Raw genomic sequence first — 18,861 nt, 5'->3', positions numbered from 1 at the left:
GGTGAGCTTTATAGGCTGTGACTGGTCAGACGTCTGGAGAACTGAGTTCAAAGCAAGAGACTGACTCGTTTTCGGCACCTGCGGATCCAAGTGCAGATGCCACTGTGCAAGGTCACTCGGGCAGTTTCACGTACAGCCCAGTGCACATAGCACGCTCACTCCTTCCATGAAGCTCACTCCTTCCATGACGCAAAGAACCACCCCAGCAGCCACGCAGCCAGTACTCAGTCAGGAGCCGAATCCGTGCGATTTCCCCGGTTTTCACGTTCCCTCCTCCCTCCCTCCCCCTCCAACCTCGTCATTTTGCCCTCTGCATGCACCTCAGGTCCATAAACAACGTTTCAGCACGTTAGTGTGAAAAGACCTTTATTTGGGGATGGAGAGCGTGGAGCCTCACAACAGGCGCAGTTAGTGTCACGATCACAGGTGCTAGCCCCACAGCTGGGCCGACTTCCCTTCGTGGGTCCCAGGGATCAGGCAAAAGCATCAGCTTCCACTTACAGTTAAAAACACAGCAGCTTTTCCAGAAAAACTAGCTGCCAAAATTGTCTCCAGAACTCATTTGTCTAAGATCTGAAATGACTTGTAATCTGTATCATTAAATCAATGTCTGACACACCACAGTATGTAGAGTTCATCTTGGCTAATAGTTTTCTTATGAAATACCCTATTTTTGCTTCCTCATAAATAGACAAAAATGACCAAACATCACAAACACCTTCTTCATGGTTTACTGATATTTACAGAGAAAAGTCCATAATCAGAACTCACAGTTGCAATCTATACATTAAATTATAAGTAATCAAACCCCTGCTACAAAAGCTATCTATGTTGACCCACGATAAAAACTGTCTACAGAGTTTAAATACATGAGAAATTACAAAAGAAGGAACTGGGGACCAGGAAGTGGTCTTCGCGTGTGAATCTAGAAGAACTCTCCCACATCTGCTCTCTTGTCGCGACATTTGCTCCGAGCTTTTGTTCGGGCTTTGAAGGCTGCGGAATTATATAAATGCTGGAATGGAGACAGGAAAACACGCGTGACCCACAGGCTTAGAAAGGCTTACAAAATATTAAAAAATAAGAGAGAAATGAACTAATTTGACCCTATACATATTTTATGTTTATAAAACCCACACATACAAAAAGAACAAGGGGGAAATCAACACATATAATAGTGGCTATCTATATTAAGAAAATTCCAGTGAAAAGAGTAAAAAGGAAAAAAAGTGCACCTACACTGAATCTGATCAAGGAAAAGTCGAATCATGAACGTGGAGAAAAATTCCAACCATGCCGTCAATCACAAAACATATGACGAAGTTCCATTTTAGTACCAAGTAGACTGACAAGTTCTTTACACATGAAACCCCTGCTGTGGAGTGTGGCAGCTCTGTGCTCTGCCCAGCTGGACGCCACTCCAAATGGTAGAGGAACTGGAAGGTAACTGGCAATGGGGTCAGAGCCATGCCCAGCCCTGGGCTCCCACACAAGGACTTGCTCCAAAAATAATGCAAAAGGAAAAAGTATGTGAAAATATTAGTTCCCAATGATGTGGTCATAAAAAATGATTTAAAATTCTAAAAAAATATATAATTAAGCATGTCACACCTATTAGGATGGCTTATTTATTTAAATATTTTCATTGATTCAGAGAAAAAGGGAGTGGGAGTAGGATAGCTTACTTGAGAGAGAGAGAGAGAGAGAGAGAGAGAGAGCACGGCTGCTGTGGCTCAGTGCTTGAGCGTCAACCTATGAACCAGGTGGTCATGGACACAAGTCTGGGTTGCAGGCTCGATCCCCAGTGTGGGGTGTGCAGGAGGCAGCTGGTCAATGATTGGCTCTCATCTTTGATGTTTCTATCTCTCTCTCTCCCTCTCCCTTCTTCTCTGAAATCAATAAAAATATATTTTAAAAGAGTATTAAAAAATGTCACCAAGCGTTACATTATTTAAAAAAAGAGAGAGAATCACAGTGCTGGTCAGGGTGCAGGGATAGACCTCATATATTGCCATGAGAATGCAAAAGGGGCAGCTGCTATTGAAAAGCAGGGCCATTTCTTAAAAAGTTAAACATAGAATTACCATATGGCCCAGCACTCCCACGCCTAAGCATAGACCTGAACGCACTGAGAACAGGTGCTCCAACAAACCTACACAATGTCCACAGCAGCTACACAGGGACAAGGGGACACGTGGGCACAGCCACCACGTCCATCAGCTGCTGCAGGACACACGTGTGTCGCACATGGGAACGGAGGGCTGAGGCAGGGGCCCTGCCACACCTGTGATGAACCTGAGCAACGGGCTGCTGTGAGGAGAGCCGGCAGGAAGCCATGGAGCACTCCAGCACTGGGCATGTGTGTGTGTGTGTGTGTGTGTGTGTGTGAAGGCTTCATGGTTCTCCTTTTGAGGAGATGAAATGTTCTGGGACTGGGCAGGGGTGTGGCTGGCCAACACTGAATACACCAAATGCCACCGGATTACCCACTTTCCAATCGTCTGTTACATAACGGGAATTTACCCCAGGGGAAAGGAAGAATGTGACTCGGGAATTCTGGACTGTTAGCAGGAGGAATGAATTGCTAGTTCATGGGCTCTTTAGCTTCCTCATCGTAAAATGAGCCTGGAACTTGCTCAGTGATCTGGCACCAAAGAAGCACTGTGTTAATATTTATCCTTTAATTAAAAAACTTCACAGAAAAGAAAACAAAATGAAAATAACGCCTCCGCTAGGATAACAGGATATGGGCGAGAAGTCTGTGTCTGAGCCCCGCACTCCCCACGCGGTTCAGCGTCCGCTTCCAGAGCCTGGTCTGTGCCAGGGAGAACCGCCCAGGCCCCGCCAAGCCCGTGCCCTGCAGAACAGCCCGCAGCGCCGTGCGGGGGCAGCTCTGAGGCCGTGAACAGGGAATAACACCTACCCTTTCGAAGCGGGAGATCTTCATCGTCTTCAGCGTGGCAGCATCGAGCATCACCGGGGGCCCCAGTTCAAACACGTGGCGAAGGAATTCGTTCGCCTTTGGTAAAGGAAAAGGGCGACAGGCTCAGATGAGCTCAGCTGTTCTGCTACAGAAAGCGGGTCTGACGGGGCAGGTGTGCGAGGGGTAGCTGTGCACTGGGTCACGATTGCCCTCTCACTAGGAGACCCTGCTCCCAAGGCCTTGAACCTGGAGCTACGCCCCCCGTTTCCACAAAGATCTCGGTGCTCTCTGGGGACACAGACGGAGCCACGGGACACGTTCCCTGTCCTGGCATGCCCCCCTCCGTGTCCCGCTCTGTGTCACGTCTGTACGTGCCGAGAGCATTCCGCACACTCACTCCCCGCACAGCCATCAGCAGCCACCTCCCAAGCTCCCCGACTGAAGGGCAAGCAGAAGCCGCCGCTCACCTGCAGGTGGTACTGCAGGCCGGAGCCCAGGACCTCCTTGAACGTGTCGTAGGTGTGCTTCTTGACCCAGCAGTCGATGTACATGCGCTCAGGACCAAACTTAACCGTTTCTGTTGGAAAATCCCGATCCTGGCCGACAGGAAAACCAAAATTGTAAGAGGAAATAAAAGGCTGAAGAGACCCCACACCAACAGTTCCCAACACACACACACACACACACGCCGAGATCCGTGAAGGTGTGGACTGAGACCCGTCCCTGGGATGTGTGCGGACGCAGAAGCACTGCCCGCCCCCCTGCCCCGCCTGAGGCAGGGTTTCTCTGGGTGGCAGACCTGCAGGCACCGCTCAGTGTGGGTGACCTGTAACGGCAGCCACATTGTTGTGCACGTTTTCAATTTCAACGCCACTCAACCAACCTGAAGAAAAGTCAAGTATCTGTACTGGCAGAAACTGCAGGGCATCTCATTTCCAGAGTTACAGATATTGAGGGATACACACTCTTCCCACATCGGGAGCCCGTGGCTGCTCTGTGGCTACACACTCAGATACGGGAGTAGTCTTGATACTCGGGGCTCCCACCACCCTGATGAGAACAAGATGAGTCCTCAGCTGGATGTCTGCTCAAACGAGCCTTGTTTTAGATGATAAAACCCAAAGGAAGTTTCATTAACCCCAAGTTTAGATCCTAGGGTCGGGATGGGGAACCTCCTTTCTGCCAAGGGCGCCGTGGGTACTTATCACACCATTCGCTTCCCATAATTCACTCCACATGAACGTGTGCTGCCAGGACAAGCTCCTGGATTTACTAACTTCCCAGTCCCGCCTGCGGTGGCCTCGGCAGGGCCAGACCCAGTGGTTTCACGGGCCTTGGAGGGCCCCCGGCCGGACCTCCCCCGCCGTCCTCGAGGAGCTCTATGGCACTTGCAGCCGAGGTTTTACTGCTAGAGCACAGGCTACAGCGAGGAAAGCAGCCTGGCTGCTGCATGAGCAGGGAACCACCACACGGGCCCGAGTGGGCCCGAGCCCCTGTGCCAGCTCCCATTCTAGTCTCACAGGAGGTCAGGTGAATGACTCTGGCGATGCACTTAGTAAAGAACCACCTGCATAGCCAAGACGTACTTTTACCTGCACACACACATGCACGCACACACACGCACACGGGCTCACGCACACGGGCACACGCACACACGTCATTGGACTGCGGTCCACACTAAGATGGCCTTTCGCCGACAGTGCACCTTCCCCAGCCATTCCAACCCCGAACTTTCCAGAGCCACATGCCTCCCAGGCAGACGGCAGAGGCCAGAGCAGGGCCCGGAGCATCGGACAACGGCTTTAAGGTCTTGTTAAAAGGCTGGACTTCGTTATTTCAGCTTTTAGGGCCTTCAAGCTCCTGAGGGGCAGGCGATAAGTCATCCTTCACACAGAAGCACCACCCTAGGTACGTCTGTGCTAAGTACCACTGCTTAAGTCACGGCCAAGTACACCCCAGTGAAGTAATTTCTGTCACTACGAAAATGTTTAACTGCTTAAACTTAATAAAAGAATGCCTTTACACATCAGATTAAATTTTTCTTTGTTGAAAAAGTAGAAGTCTTGCCTGGCCAGTGTTGCTTAGGGGTTGAGCACCAACCTATGAACCAGGGGGGTCAAGGTTTGATTCCCGGTGACAGCGCATGCCCAGGTTGTGTGCTCGACCCCTAGTGGGGGCAGCCAATCAATAATTCTCTCTCATCATTGATGTATCTCTCTCTCTCCCTTCCTCTCTGAAATCAATGAAAAAATATTTTTAAAAAGAAAGAAAAATAGAAGTCTTCGTTTCTGTTGTTGAAAACCCGCTCAGTATCGAAATGAGAGAATTGTTTTGGTCACAGGTGAGGTTCAGTGACCCACCGCCCCTCTGGCGGGAACTCTGCCGGCACCCGGCTCACCTCCACGGCCCGCAGCACGTCCCTGAACACCGACCGCTGCTTCCGCTTGTCCACTTTGGCCCGGTGCTTATTGCCGTCGGTCGCCAGGGCCCTCAGCATCTCGGTCAGAGACTCCATGTCCTCGTAAAGGAAGTCCTGCGGGAACACACTGGGTGAGTGCGGCCGGTTCCTCCCCCCGCGCCCTCCGGAGCCGGCAGCCCACGCGGCAGACGCCCAGCAGTGCTGCCCAAAACACAAACCTCGCGCTGCTTTGCTGCTACGGGCACACAGAAACACTCATTCTCATGCAGGATTTACCCAGAAATCCTGGCCACAAGACGGCAGATCCCACTCATCAACTAAAATCCCCTCCCAAGCACAGCCCGGCGCACCGGAAAGGCTGCTCCTGCTGCCTCAGACGGAGCTGGGGCTCAGGGCCGGCGGAGTCAGGCGCACGCACATCCGTTCACCCTGTCCTTTCTCGTCCCCACATTCCCAGGCGTCCAGAGATCCATCCCACGCTAAGCAGCCCGGGAGCCTTTTAAAGCACCTGGTGTATGACGCACTGGCATGTTTCCAACAGGCACGAAGCGTCTACCCACGCGCACCCAGGCGACCACCGCGAAGGGAAGAAGGCGTTTCAACCCCACTGGGCGGGAGCCCCAGACAACCATGAGGTGCTGCTCCAGAGCCCACGGGGCGCCCTGCGACAGTGCCAGTGGCTGCCCTCCCATGAAGTCTTTATTCCGGGTGGTTGTTTTTACTGTTGATCCTATCACACGCGTCCCCATCTCTCCTCCTCTGCCGCCAGCGTGTTCTTATCCCCTAGTTCTATCTTACAACCATGTTAAAAACTAAGAGATGAGCGGAAGTTATCTAGTTGACCCAAACGAGAGCAGACACTTCGGGAAGAGAAGGTGCGCGACCCCAGTTCTGCTATGAACGCCTGGTTAGCATTTCCTAACACGCGGCAACAATCATTTAACATCCTATTCAAATGAGCAGCTCTTTTTCTGGGCATTCTTCAAACTGTGTATATAATTGTTTAATCTCGAAAGTATAAATGTGATTTCTTTTAATATCTGGAATGAAAAAGAATATTACACTGCTGGAAAATGAGGTTGAAACTAAAATAACAGGCATTCTAACTTGCAAGCACATATTTTCTTATTGTCGATATTTTAAAGATTGAATATCATCCACTGTTCTAACAAATGTTTTCTTCAAATGTTCCAATTCAGCCTCCTATGTCTGAGTTAGCTGGAGACAACACCCATTAAGACTCGTATCTAGAAAAGCAATTACCAAAGCGGATGAGGTAGTAAAGCAGATCAAAGTTATATTGATCTGTTTTAAATCCCAATAAATCCGACTCCATCTTAACAAGATGGGAACAGTCTTGGTTGCTGGAGTAAGTACATTCAGGCACCAGCAGTTTCCTGTGTATGTCACCAACTACGTGTTTTTTTATAGTATTGTCAAAAAAAGAGAATGTATGAAAGATTTTAAATACATGTGGAAGAATAAAGCTGCAAGTAAGAAAGCTACACATCCCTTAGTTTGTCCTAAGAACTAGGGACCCAGCAGGGGGTCTCAGCACTCGCACCCCTGGAGGTCTCTCGGCTCCCAGGCAGTCAGCACTGCTGGGCCCCTGGTTCATCCCCGTCTACAGCCAGCTCCGGGTGACTCAGCGCCACCCGCTTGCAGAGAGGCCCTTCAAGAATATCAACACTCTTCACCGGCTCCTAGTCAGTTCACGGACACCCTCCAACCCCCACCTCCACCACTCACTACTTTCAAAAAGCTTATTCACTTCCTCATCAAAAGGAACAAACAAAACGCTCGGTTCTATTGCAGAAGCCGGTGCACTTGTGTCCCGGACAAGGGCCTGGGCCCGATGAAACCCTCAGGCTCCCGCACGTTCACTAGGCAGGGACCCAGGATGTGCACAGAGTTCCACAAACCAACTCAACGCGTGTAACTGCAGTCGTGGTTCGTTCACTCTAAGAAGCAGTTGGAGAGGGAAGAGGTGAGCTCGTCTGGCAGGAGAGGAACCAAGGTTAGACGCGACGGCGGTGGCTGGGCCTGCGGTCAGGGAGCCGTTCACTCGCTGGGCAACAGCAGCCTGATCACTCAACCCGAGTCGTTTCTCACGGAGAATCCTGAGCCACTGACAGCACAACCCCTCCTGCTCCCTCCCACCTGCTCTCCTTCAGAAAGAGGAGGCGGGGCAGGAAGGGCACTTCCCAGACATAAGCTTCCAGTCTAAACATCTTTAACCCAGGCCGACGGGAAGTGCAGGACGAGGGCCCAGAGCAGTGCGAGTCTCAGTGGGTTACTCACTGTTAGTAACTCAACCGCACAAGTTTCATTCTGGAAAGTCTTTCTCCTTAAATTAAAGACCTAGTAAGTAACCCAAGATTGACACTGAGGTCAGGAGCAGGGTGGCCAACTGCCCCGTCAGCCTGAGACGGGATGTCCGAGGCACAGGACTCTGAGTGCGGAACCGGGACACTCCAGGGGTGGGCGCCTGTCAGATGCCACCCCCCGCCCCCCGGAGCCGACCGTGGTGGTGACGCCCACGAGACGATGGGGGCCCGTCTAAAAGGCCAGGTCTGTTCACACCGTTAGTCAAACAGCAGTGACTGAACCACCTGACCCCAAACCTGTGCTGACTTAACAGATCACCCACCATTTATCTAACACCCACGATGAAGCGTCATGCCCGCAGCACCTCGATGTGCCCGCAGCCCCGAGTGCAGACGCGTGCTCCCCACGTAGGAGGAGTACCCAAGCCTCCGGCAGCAGACCGCACAGTGGGGTGCAAGGGACACCCTCCCGAAGCTGCCCTGCCCACCCTCTGGTTTCCGGGTTGCAAGCATCACATGGCCGCTGCCGAGACGCAGGCGATGGGCCACCAGGGCTCCCTGGGGCTGGGCTCCGGTCCCCCCACTGGCCCAGGAGGGTGCTCGCCGGGTACTCACGCTCTCCATGCCCCGGGCCAGTTCCAACAGCAGCGCCAAGGTCTCCCCGGCAGCGATCCTCATGTTCACGTCGTCCGAAGACAGGAGGCTCGGGAGCTTATGGAAATGCCTAGAAAACAGGCAGTCGTCACACTGTGAACATAAACGATGTCGTCGATAAATGCGCTTATGAAACCTGAGGCCAATGACACGTACGTCTCCAGCCTCTTCTTCAGCTCGCTGGCGGGGCAGATGGTGAGCAGCAGCGCCCACGCCAGGAGCGCGCTGACGGGGAGCCCGCTGCTGGGGCCGCTGCCGAGGACCAGGGCGTCCTTCTCCTTGAGGCCGGCCTTGGAGAAGAGGCTCTCCAGGCAGTCCAGGGCCGCGTACAGCTCCTAGCGCGAGAACAGAGCCGGTGAGCCTCTCAAACGAGAAACGGGAAGGGAGCTGCAGCCAAAGGCTCTCTACTCACAGTGATGTCGTCCGTGGCAACGAAACAGCAAACGCCAAAGCACGTGGCACACTAAAAAAAATAAAAATAAAAATAAATAAATACACACACACACACACACATCAATGTCTGCCATTTTGTATTAATTCTACATCTTCCTGCTGTTATAATTCAACGTGAACATTTTCTCAACTGCACGCCTACGTCAGGGCCCACACAGTGTCAGAGAGGAGACGGCAGGACAAGACTAAGGGAGGGCTGGGTTTGGCTCAAGCTCCGCTACCGAACTCTGACGTCAGGAACTCGAGTCACCGCTTTCGTTCCCCTAGCGGATCTTTGCAAACTTCAATTCCAATCAAAGACACACGAGGCTAGTCATTTGGGATAAAGAAAACTACAACTTTTAATTTATTGTTATTTTTTAAAGCTACCTGTATGTTTTCTATAGCTGCCGTGACAAATTTAGTGGCTTAAAGCAACACAAATTTATTCTCTTATAGTTCTGGAAGGCCGCAGCCTGAAATTGGATTTTCTAAAATCAAGGTGTGGGCAGGGCTGCGTTCCTTCTGGAGGCGCTAGGGGAGAACCTGTTTCCTGGCTTTTCTAGCTCCGAGAGTTGCCTGCATCCCTCTGTCATGGCCCCCGGGCATCACTGCAACTTTCCCCTTTCATCACCACATCCACTACCTCTATTAAAAACCTTTAAGTCATTAAGTTTGCTATAGGTTTTTAAAATCATTTATATGCATTTGTTTTAATGTAGGGTTTACTATGAAAACTTCTAAAAAATAAATCAGCTTTCAAAAAAAATAAGCAACCAGCAGCAGAAATCTCATAAAACTTAAGTAATCGTCCTCAAACTTCTCCCTTAAAGAAGCATTTCATTAACTCAGATTTTTCTTATGTTGGAACATGCTGAAAAGAGGCTGGGAACCCTGTAACTGCCTTTTGTTGGAGGAAGGGAAGCCCCACCAGGCAGCGAGGCTCCTTCCTCCCCTTCCTCCGGGCTGTCACTAGACTCCCTTCTGCTGTCCCAGGGTCACGAAGGCTGGTCTCCCAGGTCTCGCTCACACCCAGGTGTCGCCCAAACCAACACGTGCAAACCCCTCAGACTCACTGTTTGCCTCGCCTGGATGCTAGCTGTTCCGTCGCAAATGATTTTCTTCAGGATCGGTCCCAGGGTCTTCAAAACCTCTTCACTTTCGATCCCGGGGCCCAGCTGAATGCAAAGGACAGACGCCAGGGCTGCGGCTGCGCGCTGCTCGTCGCTCTTCCCTGCGGGGGAAGCCAGGAGACAACTGCGATGAGTGCTTCCAAGGACCAGCGTATGAAGGCAGCGGCTTCCAAGTCCATCCGCCATGGATGGGACCCGTGGCACTCAGGTCATGTTCCATCACAGATGGGCTCTGATACGAGTGGTAACCCAGTGTGAAGCCAGAGCTCAGCTCTGGACACAGACTCTGCTCGAATCCTAGGCCCACTGCTTAGCCTCGATCGCCACCTAATCCCTCTCCCTCGGGCAACAGACCCCTCCTCTGTGACCTGCAGGGGGACGCCGACCTGTGGGAGTGCTGTCACAGTTCAGACAATAAGGACCCTCCAGCCGGGTGACCTTCCAAACCCTCCCTGCACCCCCAGGCGAGGGCACCAGCCCCGACTTCCTCTCCCGAGCAAGGCAGGTGCACCAGCCCACGGGACCAAGGAAACTTGCAGGGGCCCCAGTGGGATGAAAACCAAAGTTCTTTCAACCACAGAAATACATTCTATAAAGGCAGATGTAAATTAATTCTTTTGAGAACTGGATACACAGAAGGATCTGGGCATATTTTGAACTTAGGTTATCACCTGATAAACTGAAAATGGGTAAAATATGCAGGTTGGAATGGAATTGCTAAAGGTCACCTAGCCCAGCTACCTCATAGGACACAGTTTCCATGGAAACACCTTTCACAAAGCCATTGTAGCATCCAAAACAGTCGGCTCTATAAGGACAGCTCTAACAAAGTTCCATGAGCTTCGACAGTCTCCGCCCGGGCCTTCTCGATGCTGCGTGAGTGAGTTAGGCAAAGCGCTCCAACCCCAGCAGGACCAGCTCCCCTGAGGCAGTGAGAATAAGGAACGGAGCACATCTCATTCAATTCAGAGGAGCACGTGTGCTTCCCACATTGTTTGTGCTGGAAATATTTTGTTAATCAAGTCATAATAATGGAAGGTAATGATCTTCATAACGTTTTCACTTGGCAAAATGAGTAAGGTGGTGGCCCCAAATCTTGTCAATTTTGGTGGTTCCTAAAATTGAAAAGTCTGGTAATGCCAGACTTACTCTTTAAGGTCTTTCTTTATTCTTAAAGGTCCCATGATTATGACAATATGAATTCTAGAATCTCTACTATAAAGTCCTAGAACTCAAATATCCCAAGGGGTAACCTGAAAATGATATCAGCCACAGGCACGGCTGTTTTAAATAAGTACAAGGGAAATAAGCTAGAAAATTATGGTCCTTTTTCAATTTTAGGAAAATAAAAAATGGCTTTTTTAACGCTAGCTTTAGTTGACATCTGACCCTGTTCCCAGCCTTTCTGCTACCCATGACAACAGCACCCCTGGTCTGATACGACAGGACGACGACCCCAGCATCCGAGCTCCAGGCTGTTACCGCAGACAACAGGGAGCTTCTAGGGAGTCTGGCTTCGAGCTGAACAGCGTGCGTTCCTGACAACGGGAGCTGCAGGGCAGGCCGTCTCCAGGGCCGTGACGGGGGCACGGCAGAGAGGGAGCCCGACCGGCGCTCCGACGCCAGGACAGTACCTTTCTTCAGGCAGCGCTCGATGCTGTCGGTCAGAGTCATCCTTCTTTCCAGGAGGAACTCGGAGAGCAGCTTGGAAGCCAGGGCGCTCCGCAGGCCCTCGAGGGCCGCCTGCCTGGTCTTGGCGCTGTTGGGAACAAGTGCCGTCAGTGACTGTCAAACTGAGCTTGTCTCCCCTCCTGCGTTTTTTGTTTATAGATTTTAAAAATCTAATTGGCATCAGCTCTAAACATTTTTTAATAACATACTTTTCATCTACACTCACCTTATTACACAAAAGATTCTAAGCTGCTCTAGATCACAGCATTTTCCTGTTTATAGTTTAAAACCACAACTTTAAATGACCACATGGTATTTTATAATTTCAATGGGCAGGACATGCTCTGCTGTATTACATGTTCCATGAATACCCTCCACATTTAAAGTAAACGCACATCTTACTTAACACTACAAAAGCCTCGAGTTCCTGTCCCATCCCCTGGGTTTTTAATTCCGTTGGTTTTAAGCGAGTTCTAGAGCCACTGGGAAGTAGGAAAATGACTAGCTTCGTATTTTTCATGACCCTAACAAAACTGTGACCAAGAGGCTTACAGGAAAAGTCCAGCTGTCCGTTCTAGAACATTAACTCTTAATTCAACACATCCATCCAGGCTGCAGTCAGACACAGTGACGGGCATTACGCTAGAACAGTGGTTCTCAACCTTCCTAATGCCGCAACCCTTTAATACAGTTCCTCATGTTATGGTGACCCCCAACCATAAAATTACTTTCGTTGCTACTTCATAGCTGTAATTTTGCTACTGTTGTGAATCGTAATGTAAATATCTGATATGCAGGATGTATTTTCATTGTTACAAATTGAACACAATTAAAGCATAGTGATTAATCACAAAAACAATATGTAATTATATATGTGTTTTCCGATGGTCTTAGGAGACCCCTGTGAAAGGGTCGTTCGACTCCCAAAGGGGTCGCGACCCACAGGTTGAGAACCGCTGTGCTAGAACATCCACTAATCAGAGTCAATCTAAATTCTAAGGCACGTTTCTACCCACATCCAAAGTCCAAAGAAACAAGAATCATTTAGACATCCAAAGCAAACAAATCAAGCTTAGAATCACACAGACCACATTGTTAAGTCAGAGGCCTGCCCACGGGCAGAGGGTGCTGCCGAACAGCCCATGGGGAGTCTCAGTGCGCTCTACCTCTTATCCAGGGTCAGGTCAATGAAGCCCTTCAGCTTGTACTCCAAGTCCTCTTGCGTCCCTTCCTCATCCAGGACTTCTGGTCCTAGGGAACAACAGGGACCAGGCAGCCGCTGTCAGTCAAGTGGCAGGAGAGCAGCTGGGGACAGTGCTAGCACACCTTGGGCACAAGAACTCCCCCAACAAAAGCATCGGCCTGAACTGCCAACGGAATGGAAAGGGCATACCGTCTTCAGCAAAACTGGAAGGATCGCTGTAACCACTGCAGTGGCTCATGGTTTCAATCGATGCATCCTCGTCACTGAACGGGTGAATATTTCGATGCTGGCCACCTGGGAAGTCAACAAAGGTGGAGGTAAGAAACTTTGCAGCCATCGATGCAAATATTTAACTTGAGAATCTTAGTAGTTACTTAAGGGGAATCCAGTCATAAAAACCCAAAACTTATTTAAGAAAACATGATTATGTTATAAAAGAACACACAAATATTTCTAAAATAAGTCAATTCACTTAATATGTACTTCTGAGCATGAACAATTTACAATATCCATCAACTTCAGAAATACATCAATCATCTGACCAGCAGCTCCAGATTACAGATGAAAAAACTACTTCCTAACCACAACCTCAAATCAGGAAGACAATGGAAATAGATCCAGAAATAAACTATGATATCATAGGTCATCATAAGACCAAGACAAACATACTTTCCAACAAGTATGACTTGGGAAACAGTAACTGGTGAATGGGTTTTTTTGGATACACATGTCCTAAGTGAAAGAATTTAAGGAGTTACAGGATGGTAGTTTTATAGATGATATATCAAATACCAAAACTTCCATTTTAAGCCTTTTTTCCCTCTGAACTGAGAGGGGAAAAAAGGCTTAAAATGGAAGTTTTGGTATTTGATATAGCCTGTTAGATAAATTACCTGTAAAAGAAAGGTTCTAACATAAGCAACGGTTTAAAAAGATCAGTGCTGTTACTAAAAAATAAAATCTCCTTTTTTAAACTAGAATCTGTCAACTTCATTAACCTAAGTAATAAATCCATATTCCTAGTCATTGTGTTTTGTAGGAATTTCATATTAATAACAGGATTGCCCAGTCATGAATTACATTGAGCAATCAGCTCAAATAACCCCCAAATTCTGCCCCAAAGTGGCCTCGAGTCACCTGATTTACCTCTGAGCCTGTTTCCTTATCAGATTGCCAAAAAACATGTGACACTGACTACCCTAAGGTAAGTTTTAAAGAAATCATCTACACATACATTGCTTGTTGTTGGGTTGTTTATTTTTAATGGTGTTTTTCTTTTTGTAAAAATCAAAACAGAGAACTTAGCAGATTTTTCTATCAGCAGAGGAAGCAGCCTTCCAATGTGCTTGCTACACTAAAGGGAATAAACTGCCAATAAAAACAGTAAGCCATAAAAAATAAGCAATGCAGCCAAGACCCCAAAACTTCTTAATCACAGTGCTTAGGGCAAGAATAAACAAATAAACAAAGACCTATGACATCACTCTCTATTTCTGGATCTTCATTTGTTTCCAGGATGTGAAGTCATGGCAACAGCCGAGTCATCTGCTTAACTTTTACTAACATTTATTCACCAATTTACAATTTTCATATTCAGCCTATTTCTTATCTGTCAAGAAGACTATTCCTAGGCAGGATTTACTGAGCTCCTGTCTCTAAGTTTCCCACGACTTAAAGGGAATAGAGATTTTTTAAAAAATGAAGGAAAAGAACCCTATAGGAATGCCTAATATCTAAGTCAGACTCACCCACCTGGTGACCCTAAGTGCCATTAATGAGGTGCAACTATAGACGCAAGGGCCTTCCTTCTTGGGAGCTTACTCACTAACAAGGTGTTGTTTTCCCCTAAAAATGCTCTCTTCAAAGTAAATGCTATCACAAGTATGCACACCTGCGTAATAGATCAATTTTATTACCTTCCTACAGCCCTCCACTAACTTTGGAAAATCCATGAAAGTAAAAGAAGTTGGTTATCTTTTTTAAAAATGTATTTTTATTGATCTCAGAGAGGAAGGGAGAAGGAGAGATAATGATGACAGAGAATCATTGATCCGCTGCTTCCTGTACCGCCCTTATTTGGGATTGAGCCTGCAACCTGGGCATGTGCTCTGGCGTGAAATGAACTGTGACCTCCTGGTTCATAGGTTGACACTCAATCACCGAGCAACACTGGCCGGGCAGAAGTTGGTTATCTTATCTTGATTGTACATGTAAAGATCTCAAATAAACCCCATTTCTTCTAGATGCCATTTAAAAAGACCAATCAAGTAAGTGGTTTGTAAGTACAAGTGTCTGACAATTTCCCATCTCGTCTATTAACTATTATTTATTCATTTATTTACTAAATAAGAAGTACATTAACATGGAACCAAATTAAAATTTTTAAAAAGCCAATCTCACCTCACAACCCTCTCTCCAGAGGCCGTGTCAAGTCGCAGATATTCAAAGCAAGCAGTCTTACAGACTAACCAGTCCTTCCCAGCTCACTGTGCTCAGTGTAAGCACCCTTTCCACGGAGAGTCATCGGAAAGGCAGCAGCAGAAGACTGGCCATTCCATTAGGTGCCAGGAAGGAAGGAGGTCCCACAGGAAGCCCCAGACGGGAATACCCGGTTGGTAATTATTCCAGGCCATTAGCAACAACCCCACCGGATCCCAATGGCTTCAGCTTGCCGCTTCCCCATGATTTGGGTCATCAACAAAAGGCAAACTTAAATAAAATAAGGACCTTCAAGACGGAAGGAAAATGTTTCCTTCAGAGGAAAAGCTGAACCACCAAAGGTTCAGAGGGATCCTCAGTTCACAGGGAACAACCAGATGCCACCAACTCGTCATGTATCTTACACTTTGGTGATCAAGAATGAACTCGAGGAACATCAAGCGCATCCAAACCAAATGAAGAGCGAAAGAAAAGGGGGGACTGCGTTCATAGTAACCCCTTCCGAGTGTCAACTATTCAATGTCCAGCCCACGATCACCAGCTTTCCTGCTAGAAGCCCTCCGGGAAAGCCTTTCAAAGCCGGTTCCAATCATCCCCAACAAGAAAACGCACTGATGAAAAGGATCATTCTGAGGACCAGAGTGGCAACTATGTTGACAAATTTCTAAGGACCACAAGCCTCTCCCATGCGATAGACTGAGGGCATTCCGATACTTAACTCCAAAGCCTTCAAACAAGAACCAAACGAGACGGCTTGCCCAGTGAGCTGTGCGCTTAGTGTGGGGTCGAGGAGGGGCTTTCTGCTTGAAGCCCTTTTGTTTTAACTGTGTAACTGGCCGCAGAGAATCCAAAGTCCAGTTAGGCAGCTACCCATCCTGGAAAAGCTGCCGCTGTGCGGCGGGGACACACAGGAAACTAAACTTTTGGCCAAGTGCAACCTGAGCTCCGAGCACCTCCCCTCGGGGCTCGGAGCAGAGAACCTCCAGGACAAAGGAGAACGTGGCTCTGCCCCGGGGCGGGCAGGTCGCCTCCCCCGCCCCCGGTGCGGCGCGGTGGGGGAGGGGGAGGTTTTTGCAGGTGGCACTTCGGGGTCGGGGCAAACCCGGGCTGGGACAGTGACCCACCCACCCACCCCCACTCGCACCCCCAGGTGCCACCGCCTGGCCAGGTGCGCACGCGGGAGGCGCGAGAAGGGAGCGGGAGGGGAGGCACATGGGCGCCTCTGCGTCACCCCGGCTCCAGCGCCCGAGGCCGGGCCGCGTGACCCAAGGGCCCGTCCAGACCCGGCAGACGTTTGGCATTCCCAGCAGGTCCACGTCGGCGCAGGCGGCCAAAGGCGACCCGTGACAGCAGGGGCGCACCCCCGGCTCTGCCCCACCCCGGGGAGGGGGTGCGCTGAACAGGCACTGGCATCTGAGGACACTTCCCCCGTCGCTCAGAGCCCAGTCACCCCGACCCCAACCCGCTCTCGGGCCCAAGGACCCATTGCCCCCCCCTCCCCGCCCCCACCGCCAGTGCCCAAGAGTTCGGAGCGCACGCCAGCTCCAAATCGCGCGAGGTGCGGCCCCCCGGGGCACGCTGGGAGTTGTAGTTCGCTAGCCCTGCCAGGCGCCACGCAGATGCACAGCTCGAGAAAGAAAGAACTACGACTCCCAGCGTGCCCCCGGCGAAAAGACGCGCCAGCCCGGCCGGCAACCGGGACACCGGCGGCGGCGAGACCCCCTTACCTGCCGTCGTCTCCGTCGCTGCAGCTGCCCCTGAGCCGCCGCCACCACCGCCGCCGCGGTGGGCAGTGTTCCGCTTCTTATTCTTCGGCATCGTGGGACGCCCGGTGCCGCGCAGACTCGGAGCTCAGCGAGGATCAGCCGATGGAGCTGCACTTTATACTCGTGCGTCTGTGCGGCGGGCGGCTGAGCGGCGAGGCTTCGGCTAACAGAGGCGAGGAACGGCGTGGGTGAGAGCGGGCGCTGGCGGCTGCAGAAATCCCGGTGAAGAGCTGTGATCGGAAACGATACATGTTTCTCTCTAGCGCGGGAGCTAAGGCGGGGCGGACGCGGCCACGACGCCTTAAGTAGCAGGACGGCCGCCTGTCACCGCATGTGGGTGTGGCTAGGACTCTCGCTAGCCAATCCCCGTGCCTCTCCCCACCGGCGCGGCCGCTGGACGCGGACTACCAATCCCATGCTGCCAGTGCCCCATCGGCGCCCCAGGAGCCAGTCTTGTTGCCGCATTGGACGCTGGGAGATGTAGTACGCCCGGGGGACCTCCCCTCCTGGCTCCTCCCAACGGCCTTTCCTGCGCCTTTGCCTCCTGCTGGCGGCCCCGCCCCTGCTTCCGGGCCGGTGGGGAATGGACCTGCAGTAGCCGAGGGTGGTGAGCAATGGGGCGGGTACGCGTGATGACGACAGCCCGCCGCCCAGTGGTAACTACGCCATCGGTGGCCCTTCCTCCCCCCTCGCTCGCGTTCTCCTCCGCTTTTACCTTTTCCCCCAATTCCCCTCGGCGGCCGTGGCAACGTTTCCGTGGCTGTAGCTGTTGAATTAGCTTAGCGATCGCCAGTAGCTATAGCTGAACTCCGGTTCAGGGCTGTGTCTTTCATTTCCACAGAAAGGTGGGCTCAACCAGATGAGTCGTGCCGTTCATGTCCTTCTCTTATTCTAGACTGGAAAGATCTGGCGGTTCAGGGATCACACGTCTCACCTGCCAGGTAGGCGGTCAGGTTCAGGGTTAGTTTCTGGGAACATAACAGCTGGTAAAACAGACACGAGCTATAAATAGCACTAATCGCAGTGTTTTGTTTTGTTTTGTTTTCCCCCCCAAGGTGATCCTAGCTCTGCCTTCCTTGGTGCATGTGTCATGTACTTAGGACCTGTGATTCCATTCGTGCTCCTGGGCTTGACAAGCCACGCTGGCTGACTCACCTCTCCCCTTCTCTCCTGAGTTCCTCCTTTTCTTCCTCCGCCTGTAGCACATTTGCATCCGAAGGTCTCCATGCCCCTCAATCCCCTTCCTGCCTTCCCTCTGTGTGTTCACAATCCTGCTATTCTCCCACGAGTCCAAGTTCAAAATCCCTCGTTCGTATGTGGTTTCCTTCTCCGTTGGGCACCACCCTCCCTCCAGGAATAATAAAACTCTTTGAGTCCTAGTCTTGACCGCACGTGCCCTCAGTTCATGCCTGGACATTTTAAGGGATCTCCCAGTTATGCCACCACCGTTTCATGGGTGATGAAGTTGCCAAACTTATTTATTTATTCATGTGCTTTCCTAGTTGTTCAAGACTCCCCCACCCCCCTCCCCCCGGCTCCCTTCACTAGTATATTGAATGCCGATCCTCTGAGCCTGGCCTGGCCTTCCTCTCCGGCCCCATCTTTCACTGCTTCCCCAGACACCACCTGTTCTTCAGCCACCTGCACGCTCTCGTTCCCAGCGCACAGCTCTGCTGCCCTCCCGGAGCGGTCACTCATGCTGTCCCGTGTTCTCCATGTCCTAACTCCCATCCTCACCTTGCAAAAGGCCACCCGTCTCTCAGGGTCTAGCTCCAATGCCGCCCCTTCGTGAAGCCTCCGACCAGAATGGCCTCTTCCTCCTCAGCCTCCTCGGTGTCCTCAGCCTCCCTGCAGCGCTCTCACGGCACTCATTGCATCCGCACAGGCCGCACG

General features: G+C 50.7%; 2 protein-coding genes across 2 annotated transcripts; both read right to left on the bottom strand.

The window, feature by feature from the left end:
- Positions 1–349: 349 nt before the first annotated feature.
- IFRD1 (interferon related developmental regulator 1) lies at positions 350–17,020 on the bottom strand. The gene is made up of 12 exons (XM_070424809.1): positions 16,930–17,020; positions 12,953–13,057; positions 12,726–12,810; positions 11,523–11,647; positions 9,832–9,989; positions 8,736–8,786; positions 8,480–8,658; positions 8,285–8,393; positions 5,322–5,456; positions 3,391–3,519; positions 2,924–3,019; positions 350–1,015 (listed from the first exon to the last, which is right to left on the bottom strand). The coding sequence occupies exons 1-12, from the start codon at positions 17,018–17,020 to the stop codon at positions 926–928; spliced, it is 1,353 nt and encodes a 450-aa protein (XP_070280910.1). The 3' UTR covers positions 350–925.
- A 43-nt stretch (positions 17,021–17,063) lies between these two features.
- Positions 17,064–17,263, bottom strand: LOC139016578 (uncharacterized). Its single transcript, XM_070424810.1, has one exon. It carries the CDS (start codon positions 17,217–17,219, stop codon positions 17,064–17,066), a length of 156 nt encoding a protein of 51 aa, XP_070280911.1. The 5' UTR covers positions 17,220–17,263.
- Positions 17,264–18,861: the final 1,598 nt, after the last annotated feature.

This window comes from Myotis yumanensis, unplaced genomic scaffold, assembly GCF_028538775.1.
Source record: "Myotis yumanensis isolate MYYU_CA2020_CCGP unplaced genomic scaffold, mMyoYum1.0.hap1 SCAF_9, whole genome shotgun sequence".
NCBI lineage: Eukaryota > Metazoa > Chordata > Mammalia > Chiroptera > Vespertilionidae > Myotis > Myotis yumanensis.
Note: the sequence above shows the minus strand (reverse complement) of the source record. Positions and strands in the feature narration are given on the sequence as shown.

Bases quoted from the DNA above. Each gene is read 5' to 3' on its own strand.
- IFRD1 (XM_070424809.1), bottom strand. From the start codon at position 17,020: ATGCCGAAGAATAAGAAGCGGAACACTGCCCACCGCGGCGGCGGTGGT. The intron at 12,811-12,952 runs GTATGCCCTTTC...GTTGTTCCCTAG, and splicing joins TTCCAGTTTTGCTGAAGACG to GACCAGAAGTCCTGGATGAG. The intron at 8,659-8,735 runs GTGAGTAGAGAG...TTCTCGCGCTAG, and splicing joins TTGCCACGGACGACATCACT to GAGCTGTACGCGGCCCTGGA.
- LOC139016578 (XM_070424810.1), bottom strand. From the start codon at position 17,219: ATGTATCGTTTCCGATCACAGCTCTTCACCGGGATTTCTGCAGCCGCC.